This window comes from Oncorhynchus nerka, linkage group LG7 (genome assembly GCF_034236695.1).
Source record: "Oncorhynchus nerka isolate Pitt River linkage group LG7, Oner_Uvic_2.0, whole genome shotgun sequence".
In the NCBI taxonomy this organism is placed as follows: domain Eukaryota; kingdom Metazoa; phylum Chordata; class Actinopteri; order Salmoniformes; family Salmonidae; genus Oncorhynchus; species Oncorhynchus nerka.
The window spans coordinates 31662332-31681732 of record NC_088402.1 but is presented as its reverse complement, the minus strand read 5'-3'; the positions used below and the strand labels follow the sequence as shown (position 1 = coordinate 31681732).

General features: G+C 41.3%; 1 protein-coding gene across 1 annotated transcript; it reads right to left on the bottom strand.

The window, feature by feature from the left end:
- Positions 1–2322: 2322 nt before the first annotated feature.
- Positions 2323–15414, bottom strand: LOC115131461 (terminal nucleotidyltransferase 5A-like). Its single transcript, XM_029663207.2, has 2 exons — positions 14885–15414; positions 2323–4162 (listed from the first exon to the last, which is right to left on the bottom strand). Exons 1-2 carry the CDS (start codon positions 15038–15040, stop codon positions 3131–3133), a joined length of 1188 nt encoding a protein of 395 aa, XP_029519067.1. The 5' UTR covers positions 15041–15414; the 3' UTR covers positions 2323–3130.
- Between the last annotated feature and the right edge of the window lie 3987 nt (positions 15415–19401).

Sequence of the window (19401 nt, the reverse complement as noted above, 5' to 3'; positions counted from 1 at the left end):
GGGTTCAGACTTGTAGAACACACCAAGGTCAAAGTTCAGTTAAAGAAGTTTTACAGACTCTGTGATAGAAATGTGAAGATAATTTACCCTATGAGCTGACATATGCAGTGTTTACCATGAACGCAGTCTCCACTAAAGCGGAACATTGCCTTTGAATTTGAATCACATTGGAAAGCTGAACTTCCATAATTCGGATTGAATAGAGCCCTAGCCTGGTCCCAGATCTGTTTATGCTGTATAGCCAACTCCTATATGGCCAATGGCAAGAGAGAAAAAACAGAAACAGATCTAGGACCCGGCTATAGAAACACCCTGTGTGGGAGACATGGTAAGAGAATTCAGTGATGATCGTGGGGTAATGCTTAACATTCATGATGAGTGTAAAAAAGGATCCTGTAAGCTAAAGTTGATAGTCCGCAAAAGGCATGCATTGATATAAAATACTAACTCTGGTCAAACGTCTCCATTTTACCACCTGGCCCTCAGCTGCCTGCTCAACCAAAACACAAAGAATGCAACTCATCCAAGACAGGCAACAGCCATTTCCTCTTCTCTCCCCTCTATCCATTGAGACAGGGGGGCAAGGAAACCCCTCATTGGATGTGATGGATGACATGCAGGCGGAACTAAATGGCTAATGTATGGATGGCTATGAGGGCAGAGGGGATTCAGATTCCCATGGTAACGCTGAGGGGGCGGGAACAGAACAAGGAAGTGTTTGTATGTGTCTTCGGGCATTGGTGTCAGACCGATGGGATCATTTGTGTTTCAACAAACAGCAGCCCCGGCATTCTATAAAGCTGAGGGATGGGGTATGTGTATAGGTATACCATTAATGGAAAGGACAATTAAACAGCTATAAATATTGCAGATTGAATGTCTCTGTTAAGGCATACAGGTAAAGACACTTCACCTACTCGCCCTTCATGTTTGTGTCTGTGTCTTCTCATTCCAATGGGATTTGCTGGAACCTATTTACCTTTATTTAACTAGGCAAGTCAGTTAAGAACAAATTCTTATTTTCAATGACGGCCTAGGAACAGTGGGTTCTGCCTGTTCAGGGGCAGAACGACAGATTTGTACCTTGTCAGCTCGGGGGTTTGAAATTGCAACCTTCCAGTTACTAGTCCAACGCTCTAACCACTAGGCTACCCTGCCGCCCCTATTAGATGCACAACATAACCAAAAGTATGTGGAACATTGATGAAGGGACTTGCTACCATTCAGCGGGAAGAGCATAAGTGAGGTTGGGCACTGATGTTGGGCGATTAGTCCTGGCTCACAGTCAGCGTTCCAATTCATTCCAAAGGTGTACGATGGGGTTGAGGTCAGGGCTCTGTTCAGGCCAGACAAGTTCTTCCACACCGATCTCGACAAAACATTTCTGTATGAACCTTGCTTTGTCCACGGGGACACTGTCATGCTGAAACAGGGAAGGGCCTTCACCAAACTGTTACTTCAAAGTTAGAAACATAGAATTGTCTGGAATGTCATTGTATGGTGTAGCATTCAGATTTCCCATCACAGGAACAAAGGGGCCTAGCCCGAACCATGAAAAACAGCCCCAGACCATTATTCCTCCTCCACACAACTTTACAGTTGGGACTATGCATTCAGGCAGGTAGCATTCTCCTGGCATTCACCAAACCCATATTCGTCCGTCGGCCTGCCAGATGGTGAAGTGTGATTCATCACTCCAGAGAATGCGTTTCCACAGCGGTGGTGAGCTTTACACCACTCCAGCAGAAACTTTGCGTTGCGCATGGCAATCTTATGCTTATGTGCGGCTACTCAGCCATGGAAACCCATTTCATGAAGCTCCCAGCTCCCAGTTTGGAACTTGGTAGTGAATTTTGCAACTGAGGACAGACTATTTTTTACATGCTATGCTTTATAGCACTCAGCGGTCCCATTTTGTGAGCTTGTATGGCCTACCACTTCGCTGCTGAGCCGTTGTTGCTCCTAGACGTTTCCATTTCACAATAACAGGACTTACAGTTGACCGGGTCAACTCTAGCAGGGCAGAAATTTTATGAACAGACTTGCTGGAAATGTAGCATCCTATGACGGTGCCATGTTGAAAGTCACTGAGCTCTTCAGTAAGGACATTCTGCTGCTAATCTTTGTCTATGGAGATTGCATGGCTGTGTGCTCGATTTTATACACCTGTCAGCAACGGGTGGGGCTGAAATAGCAGAATCCACTAACTTGAAGGGGTGTCAACATACCTTTGTATATATAGTGTACATCCAGTACATATACAACATATTCCTGAAACCATTAGGAATGTGTAGACTGAGAAAGAAAGAAATCATACCAATGTTTCCATTTAAAAGTTTTATTATTTGAAAAGGAAATACCCTGACCCTGGATATAGAAATGTACAGTAACCTGGGTGAAATAGATTCAAATACAGTTATTTCATTTACAGATCAAAATACTATAAGATGTCGGTTGGTTTTTCAGGCACTTAGAATCACAAAAGTCTGTTTTATTTTCTTCACGCTACACAAGAACTGAATTCTTTGGTCCTTACGTTTTTAAGGAAAAGGCCATTTAAAACCACAGTCAGAACAGAATACAGCTTCCTGGTTTCTTATTTACATTTCCTTTCATGGATCCAAATATACTTCAAGTCCCCTATCAAGACTGGGAAGCTGAAAAGTTCTTCCGTCACATTTCAACCATTCTACACACATCAAAATAGACCACCAGTCTTCATCGTACATATATCAAAAGAAGCCAACGCTTCAGAACAGAAAAGAACAAACATCGTAACAACGGCTCAAATCAGATTTACAGCAGTATTCATTGTTATAATTTAGTGGGATGGGTTGCAACTGAAGATTTGGCAAAAAGATACAATACAATTTTTCCTTTTTTTGGTCCTCAGTGGACGTTGTCCTCAAGTCTCTCACAAGAAGCTACAGGTGGACTGAGCAAAGCACTCTATCGAACTGCTCAGCTCACGTTACTATAAGACAGAGGGTGCGTCTACAATGGCACCCTATTCCCTATATAGTTTCCTGGTAATATAAAGTAGTGCACTACGTAGGGAATAGGCTACCATTTGGGAAACTAGAAGCTTAAAAAAAACATAGTCCCCTTACGCTGCACTGATCCACCTCATTTAGCTACAAGGCAGCCATGTCCTGTGGTAAGAGTTACTGTAAGAGCTACTCATGGGCGACTGGACCCTCGCTATGTAGTAGTTACTGAAGTTGACGTCTCTGACATAAGGCGCCGGCTGGTAGTAACAGGTGATGTTAGCCAGGGCCGGGATGGCGTTCTGCTCTGCCATGGCCCGTAGCGCCAGTGCCGAGATCAGTGCCAGTGACTGGCGGCGCTCGTGTCCCATCAGGCACACGGTGCTCTCATCCACCACATGCCGCAGCGTCACCAGGCAGTCGTAGCGCTTGTCCTCCATGCCATTGAAGTGGTTCTGGAGATACGCCTCCAGCTTCCGCTGCTGTTCGCCAATGTCCGGGAAGTCGATGAAGAAGCGTGAGCACATATAGCGCTGCAGAAGCTTCATCTGAGCCTCTGAGTCCGGTTTAAATCCCCGCACTAGCAGGTGGCAGTACTTCAGCAGTCCTCCGCCCCGGATCTCCTCGGGGCTGCGTGTGGCTATGGTCCTGGTGCGGAGGTGTCCCAGGGCCTCCTGGAAGTCCCCGTACATGCTCTCTCCGACCACAGTGGGGTGGAAGCTCTCAGACATGGACATGGCCGTCTCTGAGCAGCGGTCGAACAGCAGCAGTGAGTCCAGGCCGATCTGGAACGAGTCCACGCTGAACTCAAACTGCCTTCGGAGGGATTCCACAAACTTCAGCTCCACGTTCTTCCCCGTGTTGTTGGAGAGGGAGATCAGGCTCCAGCGGTCTGTGTCGTTGCACACCTTCACCAGCTTCTGGACGTAGGCCTCTTTGAGGGTCATGGGCGAGACACGGCTGAGCCCCGGAGGTAGGAAGTCCACCAGGCTGTCCAGGACCACGTCTTTGACCACACGAAAGGTATTGTCATCAGTCAGGTTCAGGCCGAAGATGAGGTCCAAGTCCTTGTAGCCCAGGCCCGTGTCCTGGTGGAGCACATAACTGGCTGCTGAACCGTTCAGCTTCACATCTCGGACCACCACACCACGCTCCTGCAGTCGCGCCCGAACCACCTGCACAGGAGAGACAGAGACATGGGTGAGTGATCTGAGAGATACTATTAGAAAGACACTTTATTGTCGATTTTCTTTTCCAATCAAATACGTTTTTTAGTCATTTGTTTTCTTGCAATTGAAAGCAGGTCATTCCTGGAGGACCGAGTGTCTGCTGGTTTTGGGCATTTCCTTTCATTTTGTGTCCAACTAAGACCTAGACAACAGGTGAGGGAAGTTCCTACCTAATCAGTGGCCTTAATTGATCAATCAAGTACAAGCGAGGAGTGAAAACCTGCAGACAGCCCTCCATGGAATGAGTTTGACATCTGTGTGATAGAGAGATAACATGCCACTGCAAGTCGAAACGTTGCTATAATGGTCAATGCCTCTTCTTTTGAAATGGTAATATTTCCATTTCAATCAAGGAATGGTTCACCTAGCTTTCAGCCAATGTTCGTAACAGTAAAGACAAAATAATACCATACAATAATTTGTTGTGTGGATGAGAATAGAGAGGGACTCCATTATCCATTTGATATTTTAAGTAGAAATTGTGAACCAATATTGAATTTGAAAAGCCTGTTATATTAAATGAAGTTCCTTATACCAGACTGAGAAGTCAATAAATTCTTTCTAAAAATAGAATTCAACATTTTGACATGTCCCTTCATCAACACCATGTCAGTTCTAGGAAGATTTCAACCCACTAAATCCAAAAATGTCTCCAAGTTTCACCAACATTGTTATTTTGTTGCTTTGACAAAGTCATTTCTGAAGATTATTATTTATTTCATGTGATTGGTGACTCATTTACATCTGTCCCTCATTTGAAGGTCAGCTCCGTTAAGTGAACTGAACTATCATTTTAATATGGTGAAGCTACTCCTTTTTAAATATTTTTTTCACAAGAAATATTGAACATCTAATAGCTGGTTCTACTCTTTTGGACAATCTTCTGGTATTTTGTGGTGGAAAACTGAGCGGGTTGAGTACAACACGTCAAGCCTTTTACCTATAGATAGACAGGCTAGAAATGTTTTATCAATTTAATTGAGTTTTTGTGAAGCTTGCATTCAATTGCCACTCCCAGTTGTAAACAACAAGCTTCCATTCCCCCTGTCATGAGGGGATTCATGGCTGATTTATGATGGAATCCTGTTACAGTCAACCCTGCTACTTTACTATTGTCATTTTTTAAATTGAACCTCTTGAGATGGGAAAACATGTTCCTGAACATGTGCTCATTATGACAGAATGCTAAAACAGAATCAAGTTACACTTCTTAATAGACACTGAATTGGTGGAATGACCCAAATAATGACAAGCAACAACATTAAATAACAAATGTAATCCTTAATTTTTGTTTTTCCAATGCACAGCCTTTTAATTTGATCATGAACTCCTTATTTTCATAAAAAATACAAATATCTCTCTTTCTCTTATCCAGAGAGATGACACTGAAGAAATTAAAACCCTCTGACTGGACAATAATATCCCCTATGCTTGCCAGCTACTTTAAAGTCCCTTGTCCTACATATAGTCTCTAGCTTGTAAAAAGCCCACAATACAGAGTTACTGTAGCTCAGCTGAATGAAGATCCGGTGGACCTAAAGTCCCCTTAGTTATGCATGGAGAATCAGAGATTTCTCTGTGGGAAACAGCAAGCCAGGGCTTGTATTTTTGTCTCTAACTTCAGGAGGAACTCCAGCTGACCTGAAGATTATCTAGAAGAAAACATACAAATCTGTGTGACGTAGACAAATGGGGTTGGGTTGTGAACTTATAAAAACTCTGGTCACGAGCTTATTGGGTCACAGAACAGAACCGTCAGGGGTGGATCCTGGAGTTAAGGGAAACTGCTGAAGCTAAGAAAAGGCAGCTGAGATATTTCAAGCTTCCTGACTGTTCCAGCTCTCCAAAGAGGAAATCAAGAAACTGGGACAATCCTTAACAGGCATGACCATGGTTACCAAGTACACACACTTGGTATATTTATCCAGACACTGATCCAAGTTTTCAACCAGGTATCTAGTCTGTATACGTACACATTCACACAATCCCTTCCAGGTCGGATCAAGTTCGCAAGTTAAGCCTAAGACAGACATTACAACATAATCTATCCACTTTCCCTACTATCAAAATACCTCTTTCATGCAGTTGTTGTCCACAACTTTGCTACAGTGCCAACATTTCATTAAAAAATGGATATCTGTATGAGTCACCACCCACAGTGAAATATGGTTTTAACCAGCTCAGGATAGGAATGTTTCCTGACCCACTGGACACAAACTGGTTGAATCAATGTTGTTTCCACCTCATTTCAATGAAATCATGTTGAACCAACGTGGAGTAGACGTTGAATTGGCATCTGTGCCCAAAGGGGAGCATGTACTTTTGATTCGCAAAACACACGCACGCATGCACATACACCCACACGCATAGACACACTCACACACACAAAGCTGTGTCTGAGGAATTAGGTTATGTTGGCTTCACCACTATGCTAGGAAAGGAGAGTATCCTGCCAAGTCTCTGCTGCCTGACTTATGTAGCTAGATCCCCATTCATGAATTTAGGTAACGGCCTCCTGCCTACCAACCTAAAAACAAACAGACAAATTGAGACATGCATAATATGTGTGTTGGGCTCCTTCTCTTCCCAAACTATTGCATCTTTTCAGGCCTTAATTGTAACCTCCTTTAAAGAATGTTGATTTTCAAAGCCAGTCCTTTTTAGGGGTGGAAATAACAGAGAATTGATTTTTCCAATAAAAGCACTTTAAGGAGCCCTGCTGTGCACATCTGTGTTGTGTTCCAATGACAAAAGCAATCCGTTTCTATTGGTAAACCTCTAGACAGATGATACCCTCTGGACAGATGGTCACTAATAAAAACATTCAGAATATTAAAAACATCCTGAATATTCTGTGAAAACCAGAATATATATGAATCAATTCCCATAGTCCTTGTGGAATAATCAACGTTGCATATATAGGAATTTACTGTATGGTTCAATGAATACAAATAAATATGTATGTCTATTGGAATTAGGTTGAACTAAGCTAAGAGCAGTACTAATTATACACTAAACCAAAATATAAAAGCAACATGTAAACTGTTGGTCCCATGTTTCATGAGCTGAAATAAAAGATCCCAGAAATTCTCAAAATGCACAATAAGCTTATTTCTCTCAAATTTTCTGCACAAATTTGTTACATCCCTGTTAGTGAGCATTTCTCCTTTGCCAAGATAATCCATCCACCTGACAGGTTTGGCATATCAAGAAGCTGATTAAACAGCATAATCATTACACAGGGGCACCTTGTGCTGGGGACAATAAAAGGCCACTCTAAAATGTGCAGTTTTGTCACACAACACATTGCCAGAGGTTTCTCAAGTTTTGAGGGAGCGTGCATTTGGCATGCTGAGTGCAGGGATGTGCACCAGAGCTTTTGAAAGATAATTGAATGTTCATTTCTCTACCATAAGCCACCTCCAACCTCAGACCACTTGTATGGCATTGTGTAGGCGAGCGGTTTGCTTATGTCAACATTATGAACAGAGTACCCCATGGTGGCGGTGGGTTTTTGGTATGGGCAGACATAAGCTACGGACCATGAACACAATGGCAATTTATCAATGGGAATTTGAGCGCACAGAAATACCGTGATGAGATCCTGAGGCCCATTTTTGTGCCATTCATCTGTCACCATCACCTCATGTTTCAGCATGAAAATGTACAGTCCCATATCGCAAGGATCTGTACACAATTCCTGGAAGCTGAAATTGTCCCAGTTCTTCCATGCATTCCATGCATACTCACCAGACATGTCAACCATTGAGCATGTTTGGGATGCTCTGGATCAACGTGTACGACAGCATGTTACAGTTCCCACTAATATCCAGCAACTTTGTGCAGCCATTGAAGAGGAGTGGGACAACATTCCACAGTCCACAATCAACAGCCTGATCAACTCTATGTAAAGGAGGTGTGTCGCGCTGCATGAGGCAAATGGTGGTGACACCAGATACAGACTGGTTTTCTGATCTACGCCCCTACTTTAAAAAAAAAGGTATCTGTGACCAACAGATGCATATCCCAGTCACGTGAAATCCATAGATTAGTGCCTAAATTAATGTATTTCAATTGACTGATTTCCTTAACTGTAACTCAGTCAAATATTTGTAATTGTTGCATGTTGCATTTATATTTTTGTTGTTTATTTTTATATTCAGTATAATAAACAGTAAGAACTGCCTTACTAAATATAGGGTTGGGCAGAGGGTATCAACCCATGATGAGACCATTCAGATAGTCATACATACTGCTAGCCTGAAACAAATGATGAGGAGGATGTATTTTCCTTAAATGGGCTGTTTTATATTTTACAAGGACAAGTAGGTCTAACTGAATGGAATAGGTCAACCTGAAAGACAGCCTTATAATGTCTTAAAACACAAAAGGGTCTCCCAAAATAAGAAGTATCCCCCTTCTTCCACCTACTCTCCAAAAGTAGGCCATTCCATTCCTGCATTACGCAACAAGCACCTGGTGAAGTTGAGCGGAACATTTCCTCTCGACCAGCGAACAGGAGTAGTAGACTTGTAAAAAACCACAAACTGACCAGACGGTGGCGTTGACAATGTCTTGGCGAGGCGTTACATACGGTCTCTTTGCATTCCTACTCCAGTCTGGAGGGTTTCCTCTAGAATGTAATTTACCTCAGTCTGGCAGTAGCCTAAATAGCACCCTGTTCCCTATGTAGTGCACTACTTTGACTAGAGCGCCATGGTAAAAAGTAGTGCACTATATAGGGAATAGGGTGCCATTTGGAACTGAACTGAATGTGTTATATTATTTCAGTGAGAAAACAGTCTCAGAAACAGCCGTTAGCCAGCTAAACCCTATGGTCCTCTAAACTCCAGTTAGAGCACTGCCTGGCCTGGACAGAGAGTCACAGAAAGACCCAGCCAAGCCAAGTATATGGCATCAGTAAATTAATGAGATGTTTAGTAGTCTATGACCCTGGCATCCGGTCCAGTCAGCCCAGAAGGCAAAGACAGCCCAGTCATATTATACTCAGTCAGTAGGATAACAGGAACAAATTATGGGTTTTTCCTCAGAGGTGAATGAGTTGCCTTGCTGTGGGTGGTCACGGCACCTGAACCAGCCATTAAACTACACTAGAAATGGTACAGCATTCATTCATAAAACTAGACTGGTGATACAGTATTCATTCAATAAATTAGACACATGATACAGTATTCATCCATAAATCTAGACTGGTATCAGTATTTATTATCATAAAACTAGACTGGTATACAGTATGTATTACCACAACACTAGACTGTTGATACAGTATTTATTACCATAAAACTAGACTGTTGATACAGTATTTATTGTCATAAAACTAGACTATTGATACAGTATTTGTTATCATAAAACTAGACTGTTAATACAGTATTTATTGTCATAAAACTAGACTATTGATACAGTATTTGTTATCATAAAACTAGACTGTTGATACAGTATTTATTGTCATAAAACTAGACTATTGATACAGTATTTGTTATCATAAAACTAGACTGTTGCTACAGTATTTATTGTCATAAAACTAGACCGTTGCTACAGTATTTATTGTCATAAAACTAGACTGTTGATACAGTATTTATTACCATAAAACTAGACTGTTGATACAGTATTTATTGTCATAAAACTAGACTATTGATACAGTATTTGTTATCAAAAAACTAGACCGTTGCTACAGTATTTATTACCATAAAACTAGACTGTTGCTACAGTATTTATTACCATAAAACTAGACTGTTGCTACAGTATTTATTATCATAAAACTACACTGGTGATACACTATTTATTATCATAAAACTAGACTATTGATACAGTATTTATTATCATAAAACTAGACTATTGATACAGTATTTATTACCATAAAACTAGACTATTGATACAGTATTTATTACCATAAAACTAGACTATTGATACAGTATTTATTACCATATAACTAGACTATTGATACAGTATTTATTATCATAAAACGACACTGGTGATACACTACTTATTTTCATAAAACTAGACTGGTGATACAGTATCTATTATCATAAAACTAGGCTGATGATACAGTATTTACTATCATAAAACTAGACTGGTGATACAGAATTATTTATCATATAACTAGAATGATGATACAGTATTTATTATCATAAAACTAGACTGGTGATACAGAATTATTTATCATATAACTAGAATGATGATACAGTATTTACTATCATAAAACTAGACTGGTGATACAGAATTATTTATCATATAACTAGAATGATGATACATTATTTATTATCATAAAACTAGACTGGTGATACAGAATTATGTATCATATAACTAGACAGATGATACAGTATTTATTATCATAAAACTAGACAGATGATACAGTATATATTATCATACAACTAGAATAGTCCAGATTCGAAAACTACTTAATTAAAGAGACTACATTCTAGAGAGAGAAGAGAGAGGAAGAGAGAGAGAGAGAGTGTGAGAGAGTGAGAGAGTGGGAGAGAGAGAGAGAGAGAGAGAGAGAGAGAGAGAGAGAGAGATTTGAAGAAGAAAAACTAGTCAGGCATACCATTTCATTTTATGGGCCAATGTTGAGTTCAGCTGGCATTTCACCACAATTGCCTCCTTGAAAGCCAGCAACAGGAAAGCACACACCTATATGTAGAGGTCTAACAGAGCTATACACTGTAATGTAAGACCAAACTATGTTAATGGAGACGTTTGGTGTCATTGTGTCAATCAGTCTCACCAACAATAGACCGAAAGAGGAGTTGGCTTACAATCTGGCAGGGCCCACAACAGAACCAGGTGACTGGGATAGTATTGTGGTGTGTGTGTGAGTGTGTGAGTGCTTTGGGTCTACTCTTACCACACTGACATCATGCCAACCTTGTCAAGAGTCCTGACCCACCTAGGCCCCTGTTACTGGTGTGACCAACTAGCTAATCTAGTTTCCTTATCCTGCCCCAGAAATGGAAGCCATCGCCCCCACCCAGGAAAGAAGAGCTCACTTCAAGTAAACTCACTATGGTGAAATGAGAGCAGGAACAAAACAAAAACATAGGACAACATCTGCCTCAGGCTTTGCCCTTACTGTGTTCTACTCTATTCTAGAATCTACACCCTGAATTTGATATGAGCAAACCTGGAAAAAGTGTGTTCCCTTTCCTTGACTGGCCAAGCCAAGTAAAACAGATTAGCCCCCATAGCTCTACTTCCACCCTTCCACCCTACTGTTAACATGAAGTAATATCTGATCTGATCTGACACACTAATAAACATTCAACGTCTGGATATGTAATCTCGGCTGTATAACACCACTGGGTAGGCCTACTGGGTAGTGTGTAGGTGTGTGTGTATGTGTGTGTATGTGTGTCACAGGAGGTTGCTAAGAGGAGGACGGCTCATAATAATATCCGGAACGGAGGAAATGGAATGGCATCAAACACATGAAAACCATGTTTTTGATGTACAGTACTAGTCAAAAGTTTGGACCTACTCATTCAAGGGTTTTTCTTTATTTGTACTATTTTCAACATTGTTTAATGATAGTAAAGACAATCAAAACTCTGAAATAACACATATAGAATCATGTAGTAACCAAAAAAGTGTTAAAAAAATCGAAATATATTTTATATTTGAAATTCTTCAAAGTAGCCACCCTTTGCCTTGATGACAGCTTTGCACAATCTGGGCATTCTCTCAACCAGCTTCACCTGGAATGCTTTTACAGGAGGTCTTATAGGAGTTCCCACATATGCTGAGCACTTGTTGGCTGGCTTTCCTTCACTCTGCCGTCTAACTCATCCCTAATCATCTCAATTGGTTTGAGGTCGGGTGATTGCGAAGGCTAGATCATCTGATACAGCACTCCATCACTCTCCTTCTTGGTCGAATAGCCCTTACACAGCCTGGAGGTGTGTTGGGTCATTGTCCTGTTGAAAAACAAATCACAGTCCCACTAAGCGCAGAATGCTGTGGATGCCATGCTGGTTGTGTGCCTTGAATTCTAAATAAATCACAGACAGTGCCACCAGCAAAGCACCCCCACACCATCACACCTCCTCTTTCATGCGTCACAGTGGGAACTACACATGTGGAGTTCATCCGTTCACCTACTCTGCGTCTCACAAAGACACAGCGGTTGCAACCAAAAATCTCAAATTTGGACTCATCAGACTAAAGGACGGATTTCCACCGGTCTAATGTCCATTGCTCATGTTTCTTGGCGCAAGCAAGTCTCTTTTTGTTATTGTTGTCTTTTAGTAGTGGTTTCTTTGCAGAAATTCAACCATGAAGGTCTGATTCACACAATCTACTCTGAACAGTTGATGTTGAGATGTGTCTGTGAAAAATGTATTTGGGTTGCAATTTCTGAGGCTTTTAACTAATGAACTTATCCTCTGCAGCAGAGGTAACTTTGGGTCTTCCTTTCCTGTGGCGGTCCTCATGAGAGCCAGTTTCATGAGAGCCAGTTTCATGCTTGATGGTTTTTGCGACTGCACTTCAAGAAACTTTCAAAGTTCTTGAAATTTTACGGATTGATTGACCTTCATGCCTTGAAGTAATAATGGAATTATTTGGACTTGATCTTTTACCAAATAGGGCTATCTTTTGTATATCACCTCTACCTTGTCATAACACAACTGATTGGCTCAAATACAAATGACCTTTTACATTTAAAAAATATATATATATTTTACCCCCTTTTCTCCTCAATTTCGTGGTATCCAATTGTTAGTAATTACTATCTTGTCTCATCGCTACAACTCCCGTACGGGCTCGGAAGAAGGTCAAAAGCCATGCGTCCTCCGAAACACAACCCAACCAAGCTGTACTCCTTCTTAACACAGCACGCATCCAAGCCAGCCGCACCAATGTGTCGGAGGAAACACAGTGCACCTGGCGACCTTGGTTAGTGTGCACTGCGCCCGGCCCGCCACAGGAGTCGCTGGTGCGCGATGAGACAAGGATATCCAAGCCCTCCCTAACCCGGACGACGCTAGGCCAATTGTGCGTCGCCCCACAGACCTGGGACAGAGCCTGGGCGCAAACCCAGAGTCCCTGGTGGACAGCTAGCGCTGCGATGCAGTGCCCTAGACCACTGCACCACCCGGGAGGCCCCCACAAATTAACTTTTGACAAGGCACACCTGCTAATTAATTTAAATGCATCCAGGTAACTACCTCATGAAGCTGGTTGAGAGAATGCCAAGAGTGTGCAAAGCTGTCATCATGGTAAAGGGTGGCTGCTATGAGGAATCTCAAATATAAAATATTTTTAGACTTGTTTAACACTTTTTTGGTTACAACATGATTCCATATGTGTTATTTTATAGTTTTGATGTGTTTACTATTATTCTACAATGTGTGTGTATGTGTGTGTGTGGAGGCCTATTGTGAAGTTCCTCAGGACTGTCAACCCATTGTGGGCTTATCTACCCACAATCCACTGCACTAAATCAGCAACGGTGACACTGCGCACGCACACACGCAACAATATGGAGCCACACCATAAATAGATGTTATCTAGATGACAGTTTTTCAATAAACACCCCCTATTGAGAGCCCTGTGGAACACCTCGAAGAACACATATTTCTGGCCGCAAGGGGAAAAAATATTTTGGTCCTGGGTTGGATCAGTTGGTTTTCCAGGCAGGAGAGAGAGAGGAAGGGAAAACGTCACTGAAGATGTGTACTATTGCTTACTGCCAGTGGTATGGGACTGGATGGCCAGCCAGAGCCTCCTGGGGACTTTTCCAGCCTGGGTGTTTTCTACGAGAACAACATGGATACAGCATACATCCTCACATAGGTCTGACCTACCAATACAGATCACAGGCCTACATTTCATTAATGAAAGCTACACGAGACAAGAGGAAACTTTTCCATTCTCAATTCCTCTACACTCTGCCCAATTGTAATTCAATATACAGTACCTTACTTTCTCTCCCTCTATGTGTAAAAGTTGTATCGTTTTGTAAGACCAATGAAATGACTCTGGTCGCAGAAGGATTGAAATGAGAATGTGGAAAATGTCAGTTAAACCATTAGATCATCTGTTCCTTGAGATCTCCTCCTGTCTGTTAAAGTGAATGTAAATAACAGGATTCACGAGTCATGATTCAATGCAATGGGTGGATATTCCAATACCTTTAGTAGACTTTGTAAAAAATACATTGTATGAGCATGCCAAAAGGACAGGCACAGAAGCATATTCACAGATGGTATCTGAATATTTGAAGAATATTGGAGCTTTTTATCCTCATCCACAGCACTGAAAAATGTGCTATTATTATGCTATTACATAAATACGACATGGTTAGACTTGGAATGTTCCCAAAATACACCGCCTTCCTGACTCTACTTACTTCTCAAATTCAACTGTACAGTGCGTATGCGTGTGTAGCCTATGTGCGTTAAAGTGTGCAAGCGTGAGTGCGTGCGAGCGTGTTTAAAAAAAATCTTTCACACACATTCCTGAGTTGGCTATTCATTCACTAAAGCAATTTATGATGAGACTGAATTAAATAAATATTGAACTATTAAAAATAAAAAAAACAGTTAGGCTATATGTGATGAGTTTGGAAGTAGGCTAGAGAAAAGCATCGTCCCTCATTATCGGACTGATTGTGGTCCAGAACTCCCCAGACCAAAGCCGTTATCTCACCTGGACTATCTGCCGAGGCTGTACGGAAAGCGTCGGGAAGTTTCCGCGTCCGTGAATAGGGACGCTCTCTCCGAGAATAGAGTCCAACCTCTGCACCTGCTCCCAAGACAACACACACAACCGCCGACTCTGCTCCGACTCATCCCCGAAGGACATGATGGGACGGGGAAAGGTAGTGAAATCTTCGGTAGTGTTGGTGGATGTAGGCTATTATGGACAGTACCGAAGCAATTCCCAAAATAGGTGTTTCTTTTGAAGTTGGAATGAAACTTGAAATCTTCAATAAATCATACAAAATCGCCCTAGTTGCGTTTCTCAGATGTCACTTAGAACATACGTTTCAAAACAATCTAGGCTAAAGGTCCGAGAGTTCTGCACATATAAAACATAGATCGGTAAACTAAACCGTTTGTCATCTCCAAAATTCTCCTGCGCTGTGACTGTGAAACACTTCTAACTGTAATCCAGTTGGGAGCATATTGACGGGTTTAAAGAAAATGGGATTAACATAAACGTCCTGATTGGTTGTGCGGGAGGTTTATGAATACCTCAACATACAGAAGACTACAAGAGGCCATGCGCACACACCCACTTCCCTTGCGTCAGTAGAGGCTAGTCTGCTGCTTTCATAGGATACTTCATAGGATACCACATTGGAGCTGCCATAATACCCATTACACTTAGTGGTCAAACAGGGAAATGGTTCCAATCGTTTTCCACAGTTCATTCTTCCCATAGGGGATTTTAGAAACACTTGAAATAAGGGCTGTGTTTCCTATGGGTTTACCCTGGCGTGACGTTTTGATAGCCATGTAAATCTCTCTCCGACAATGTGACTTGTATCAATATATGTGTCTCTATTTACTCTTAGATTCAAAAAGGCTATTTAGCATCAAAGTAGACATCATGCAAAACTACAAATCCCTGAATTGTCCATTAAAATAAATGTAGCCAAATGATTCATTACTATATTTAGCTAACATTAGATAGTTAATCCAGAGATTCTTACCTTTGCCTCAATTCGTCAGTCTCCTCCAGATCAACGTGGCCTTTGTAGTTATTTATGATAGCCACATGAGCAGCTAATTAACGTTTCATTTGTTGGGGTTAAATACAGGTGAGTATATTGATAAATGTCACCTTGTCCTAGAGAGATTTACATGTTTATCAAAACGTCACACCAGCGTAAAAGATTAGAAGTATTTGTTTCTGTTACAGTGTAATCTGTATCTCCATTATGTCTTTATTGGTAACCTATCATTCACACTTTTAAAAACTGCCCTGACCAGCCGTCAACCTCACACTCTACAGTATAATTCAGTGCTTCTCAAACTTTTTGGATCCGGGGACCTTTTGTGATAGTAAATTAATCAAGGACCCATCATCAGTACTTGAGTTTGTTAAAGGAGTTTTACTTCATGACATTGGCAGTGCATGGACTGATGAACCAAGTCTCAGGCCCTTGGAAGGAACATTGTAGCTCCTTCCTGCAGTCAAATGATGTAGTGGCCTCATGGGTTGAATGTTATTAATGATATTTTTCATAATTTTATAATTTCATAAACAGGTGTTTCTATATCAAAAGGTTTTGTTATAATACAATATTCTGTGATGTATATAAAGTGTAATATTGGGATGTAAACTCAAAATGTAGTACATTTTAAGCCCATAACCATGTGTGTGAGGTGTATACTTTTGTTGCAAAGTAGATTTGTTTAACGGGCTAGGGTCCTATTTTCTGAATTTCCGCCTGACTGATGTTCCCAAAGTAAACTACCTGTTACTCAGGCCCAGAAGCCAGGATATGCATATAATTAGTACCATTGGGTAGAAAACACTTTTATGTTTGTAAAAATTTAAAATAATGTGTGAGACTATAACACAATAGATATGGTAGGTGACAATCCAAAGAAAAACCACCCAGAATATTTATTTTTTGAGAGCCCATGCTCTTCCAATGGAAAGTGTAGGGTCATATCCAAATCCAGCTTCCAGATTGCAATTCCTATGGCTTCCACTAGATGTCAACAGTCTTTGTTCAAGGTTTCAGGCTTGTTTCTTCCCAAACGAGGAAGAATTTTGAGTTTTAGTATTGGGAGTCAGAGTTGGAAATCAGTCTGTGCGAACATACTTCTTTCCGTATGAAATATTATGGTTTAATGACATTTTAGGGTACCTGAGGATTTAATAGAAACGTATTTTGACTTCTTTTAACAAAGTTTAGCGGTAGCTTTTTGGATTCCTTTCTCTGCATGTTGAACGAGTGGATTACTCAAATCGATGCCACCAACTAAACTGACTTTTTGGAATATAAAGAAGGATTTTATCTAACAAAACGACCATCTATGTTGTAGCTGGGAACCTTTGGATTGCAAGTTAGAGGAAGATCTTCAAAGAATAGGTGAATATTTAATCGCTATTTGTGATTTCATGAAGCCTGGTTGAAAAATATTTTGATTTGGGGCACCGTCCTCAAACAATGGCATGTTTTCGCTGTAAATCCTACTGTAAAACGGACAATGCAGTTAGATGAACAAGACTTTAAGTTTTTAACCGATATAAGACACTTGTATGTACCTAAATGTTTAATATCCATAATCGTTATGATTATTTATTTGAATCGCGCGTCCTACAATTTCACCGGAAGTTGTCAACAGGTGTCCCGCTAGCCCTAATAAGTTTTTAAGGCTACCAAGAAACACTCTGTGTGACCCTGATTTAGCCCACTGCAGTAAAATGTTAAAGGCCCGGCTCTTGACATAGCTAATTTCCTTAAATTCTACACTATTTTGTCATGGGGCAGAGAGATATTTTGTTGTTACAGGTTTAAAGCTAATATCCTGCAATTCTATACATTTTTCCATGAGGCAGAGATAAACCGTTGCAGTTTTAAAACTTAAATTACAGTGAATCTATGTTAAAAAACAAAACATTTTTGGGAATACAAGAAAAAATGTGGATAATTGGTGGAATGCCAATATCCCAGTTAGCCTCCAGGTCCAGGGTTATTAAGAACATCAATTGTAGATTAATAATATTACATTGTATTGCACCTTCTAAACTTATTCCATTGATCCCTTAGCGAAAATTAGTTACATCTGTTGTTGTTAATCAATGTAAAAATACATATATTTTGGGATCTGGCCACGGACCCCCTGCAGTCCGCAGACCCCACTTTAATAACGGCTGTTATAACCCCTGTTATAACCCCTGCTGTAACCCCTGTTATAACCCCTGCTATAATGAAGTGTCTCAGTGTGCGCGCATGCTTGCTTGTTTGTGGAAGGTGTCAGTCTCTCCCTACCAGCCCCCCTTACCAGTCTCCCTCTACCAGTCTACCTCTACCAGTCTCCCTCTACCAGTCTCCCTCCACCAGTCTCCCTCAACCAGTCTCCCTCTCGAAGCGTATGAATATGAGGGGCCCTGATGAGACTAACCAAGTTGAGCCAACAACAGGAGAGGTTGGCATCATCATGGGGTATCGTTGACCTGAGCAGCTTATTGTCAACATATTCATGGTTTCCCTGACGTGGGGAAGGCGCTTGCGTCAGTAGGCTAATAATAACCCAGAACCAGGGGCAGGAGGGCCTCTCTGTGTTCTCAAGATAACCACTTGACATTCTGTCCTGACAGTGAGTGCTGGTTAACATCCGTGTCCATGTTGTTGTATGGAAGAGCACACCTATAGGGGAACACTGCAGGAGAGAGTGAAGATTTAAAGGCAAAACACATGCTTGGCCGATGTGTCTAAAGAGAAAACAGGTGTGTGTGTGTGTGTTTGTGTGATTTGAATGAGCAAGTGACAGTAGGTCATAGTTACAGATACTTCAGGTCATGTTAGTTACACTTCCTTTATCATCAATTGGAAACCAGGTTTCACACAGGCATCAGGAGAAAAGAGTAGTCCCATCATGCTGGCATGCATGGGCGTGGCACTTCTATTCATATAGGCCATTATCAGCTGCCAACAGTAGAGGCTGGAGGACGGGTCTACAGTATGTATGCTGTCGTAACCTGCTCCTCTCAAAGAGGTAGAAAAACATCATCTGAAAGGAAGGACACGTCTTTAGACCTCAGAAACCTATCCAATGGACACGTTCCATTGATGACGATGGATGCAACTTTATTGAAACGTACAGTTTTGACGATACCACAGTGGAGAGTGTCATAGCGAGGCATAAAGTTCATGGATTATGTAATAGTTCCACCAAGACCATGGAAACGTCAGGTACTCGTCCGCCCTTGGGAGATAGATCCAGAATCTCCTCGTTGTCACCCATCATAATCAGCCCACATTTAGTCTATTGTTTATATGTGTATTTCTCACTATGTTGGGAGTAAAATCTGAGTACAACGCTTGTATGGGTGTCATTCCCAATAGATTGTAATGTCATCGTCACTAATCAGCGTTCCATTGATCTTTTACCTAATGTATGGCAAAGCCATTATACACTGAGTGTACAAAACCCATTATACACTGAGTGTACAAAACCCATTATACACTGAGTGTACAAAAC

Coding starts and splice junctions, on each gene's coding strand:
- LOC115131461 (XM_029663207.2), bottom strand. CDS start 15,040: ATGTCCTTCGGGGATGAGTCGGAGCAGAGTCGGCGGTTGTGTGTGTTG. Junction 4,163..14,884: donor AGCCTCGGCAGATAGTCCAG/GTGAGATAACGG, acceptor TCTCCTGTGCAG/GTGGTTCGGGCGCGACTGCA.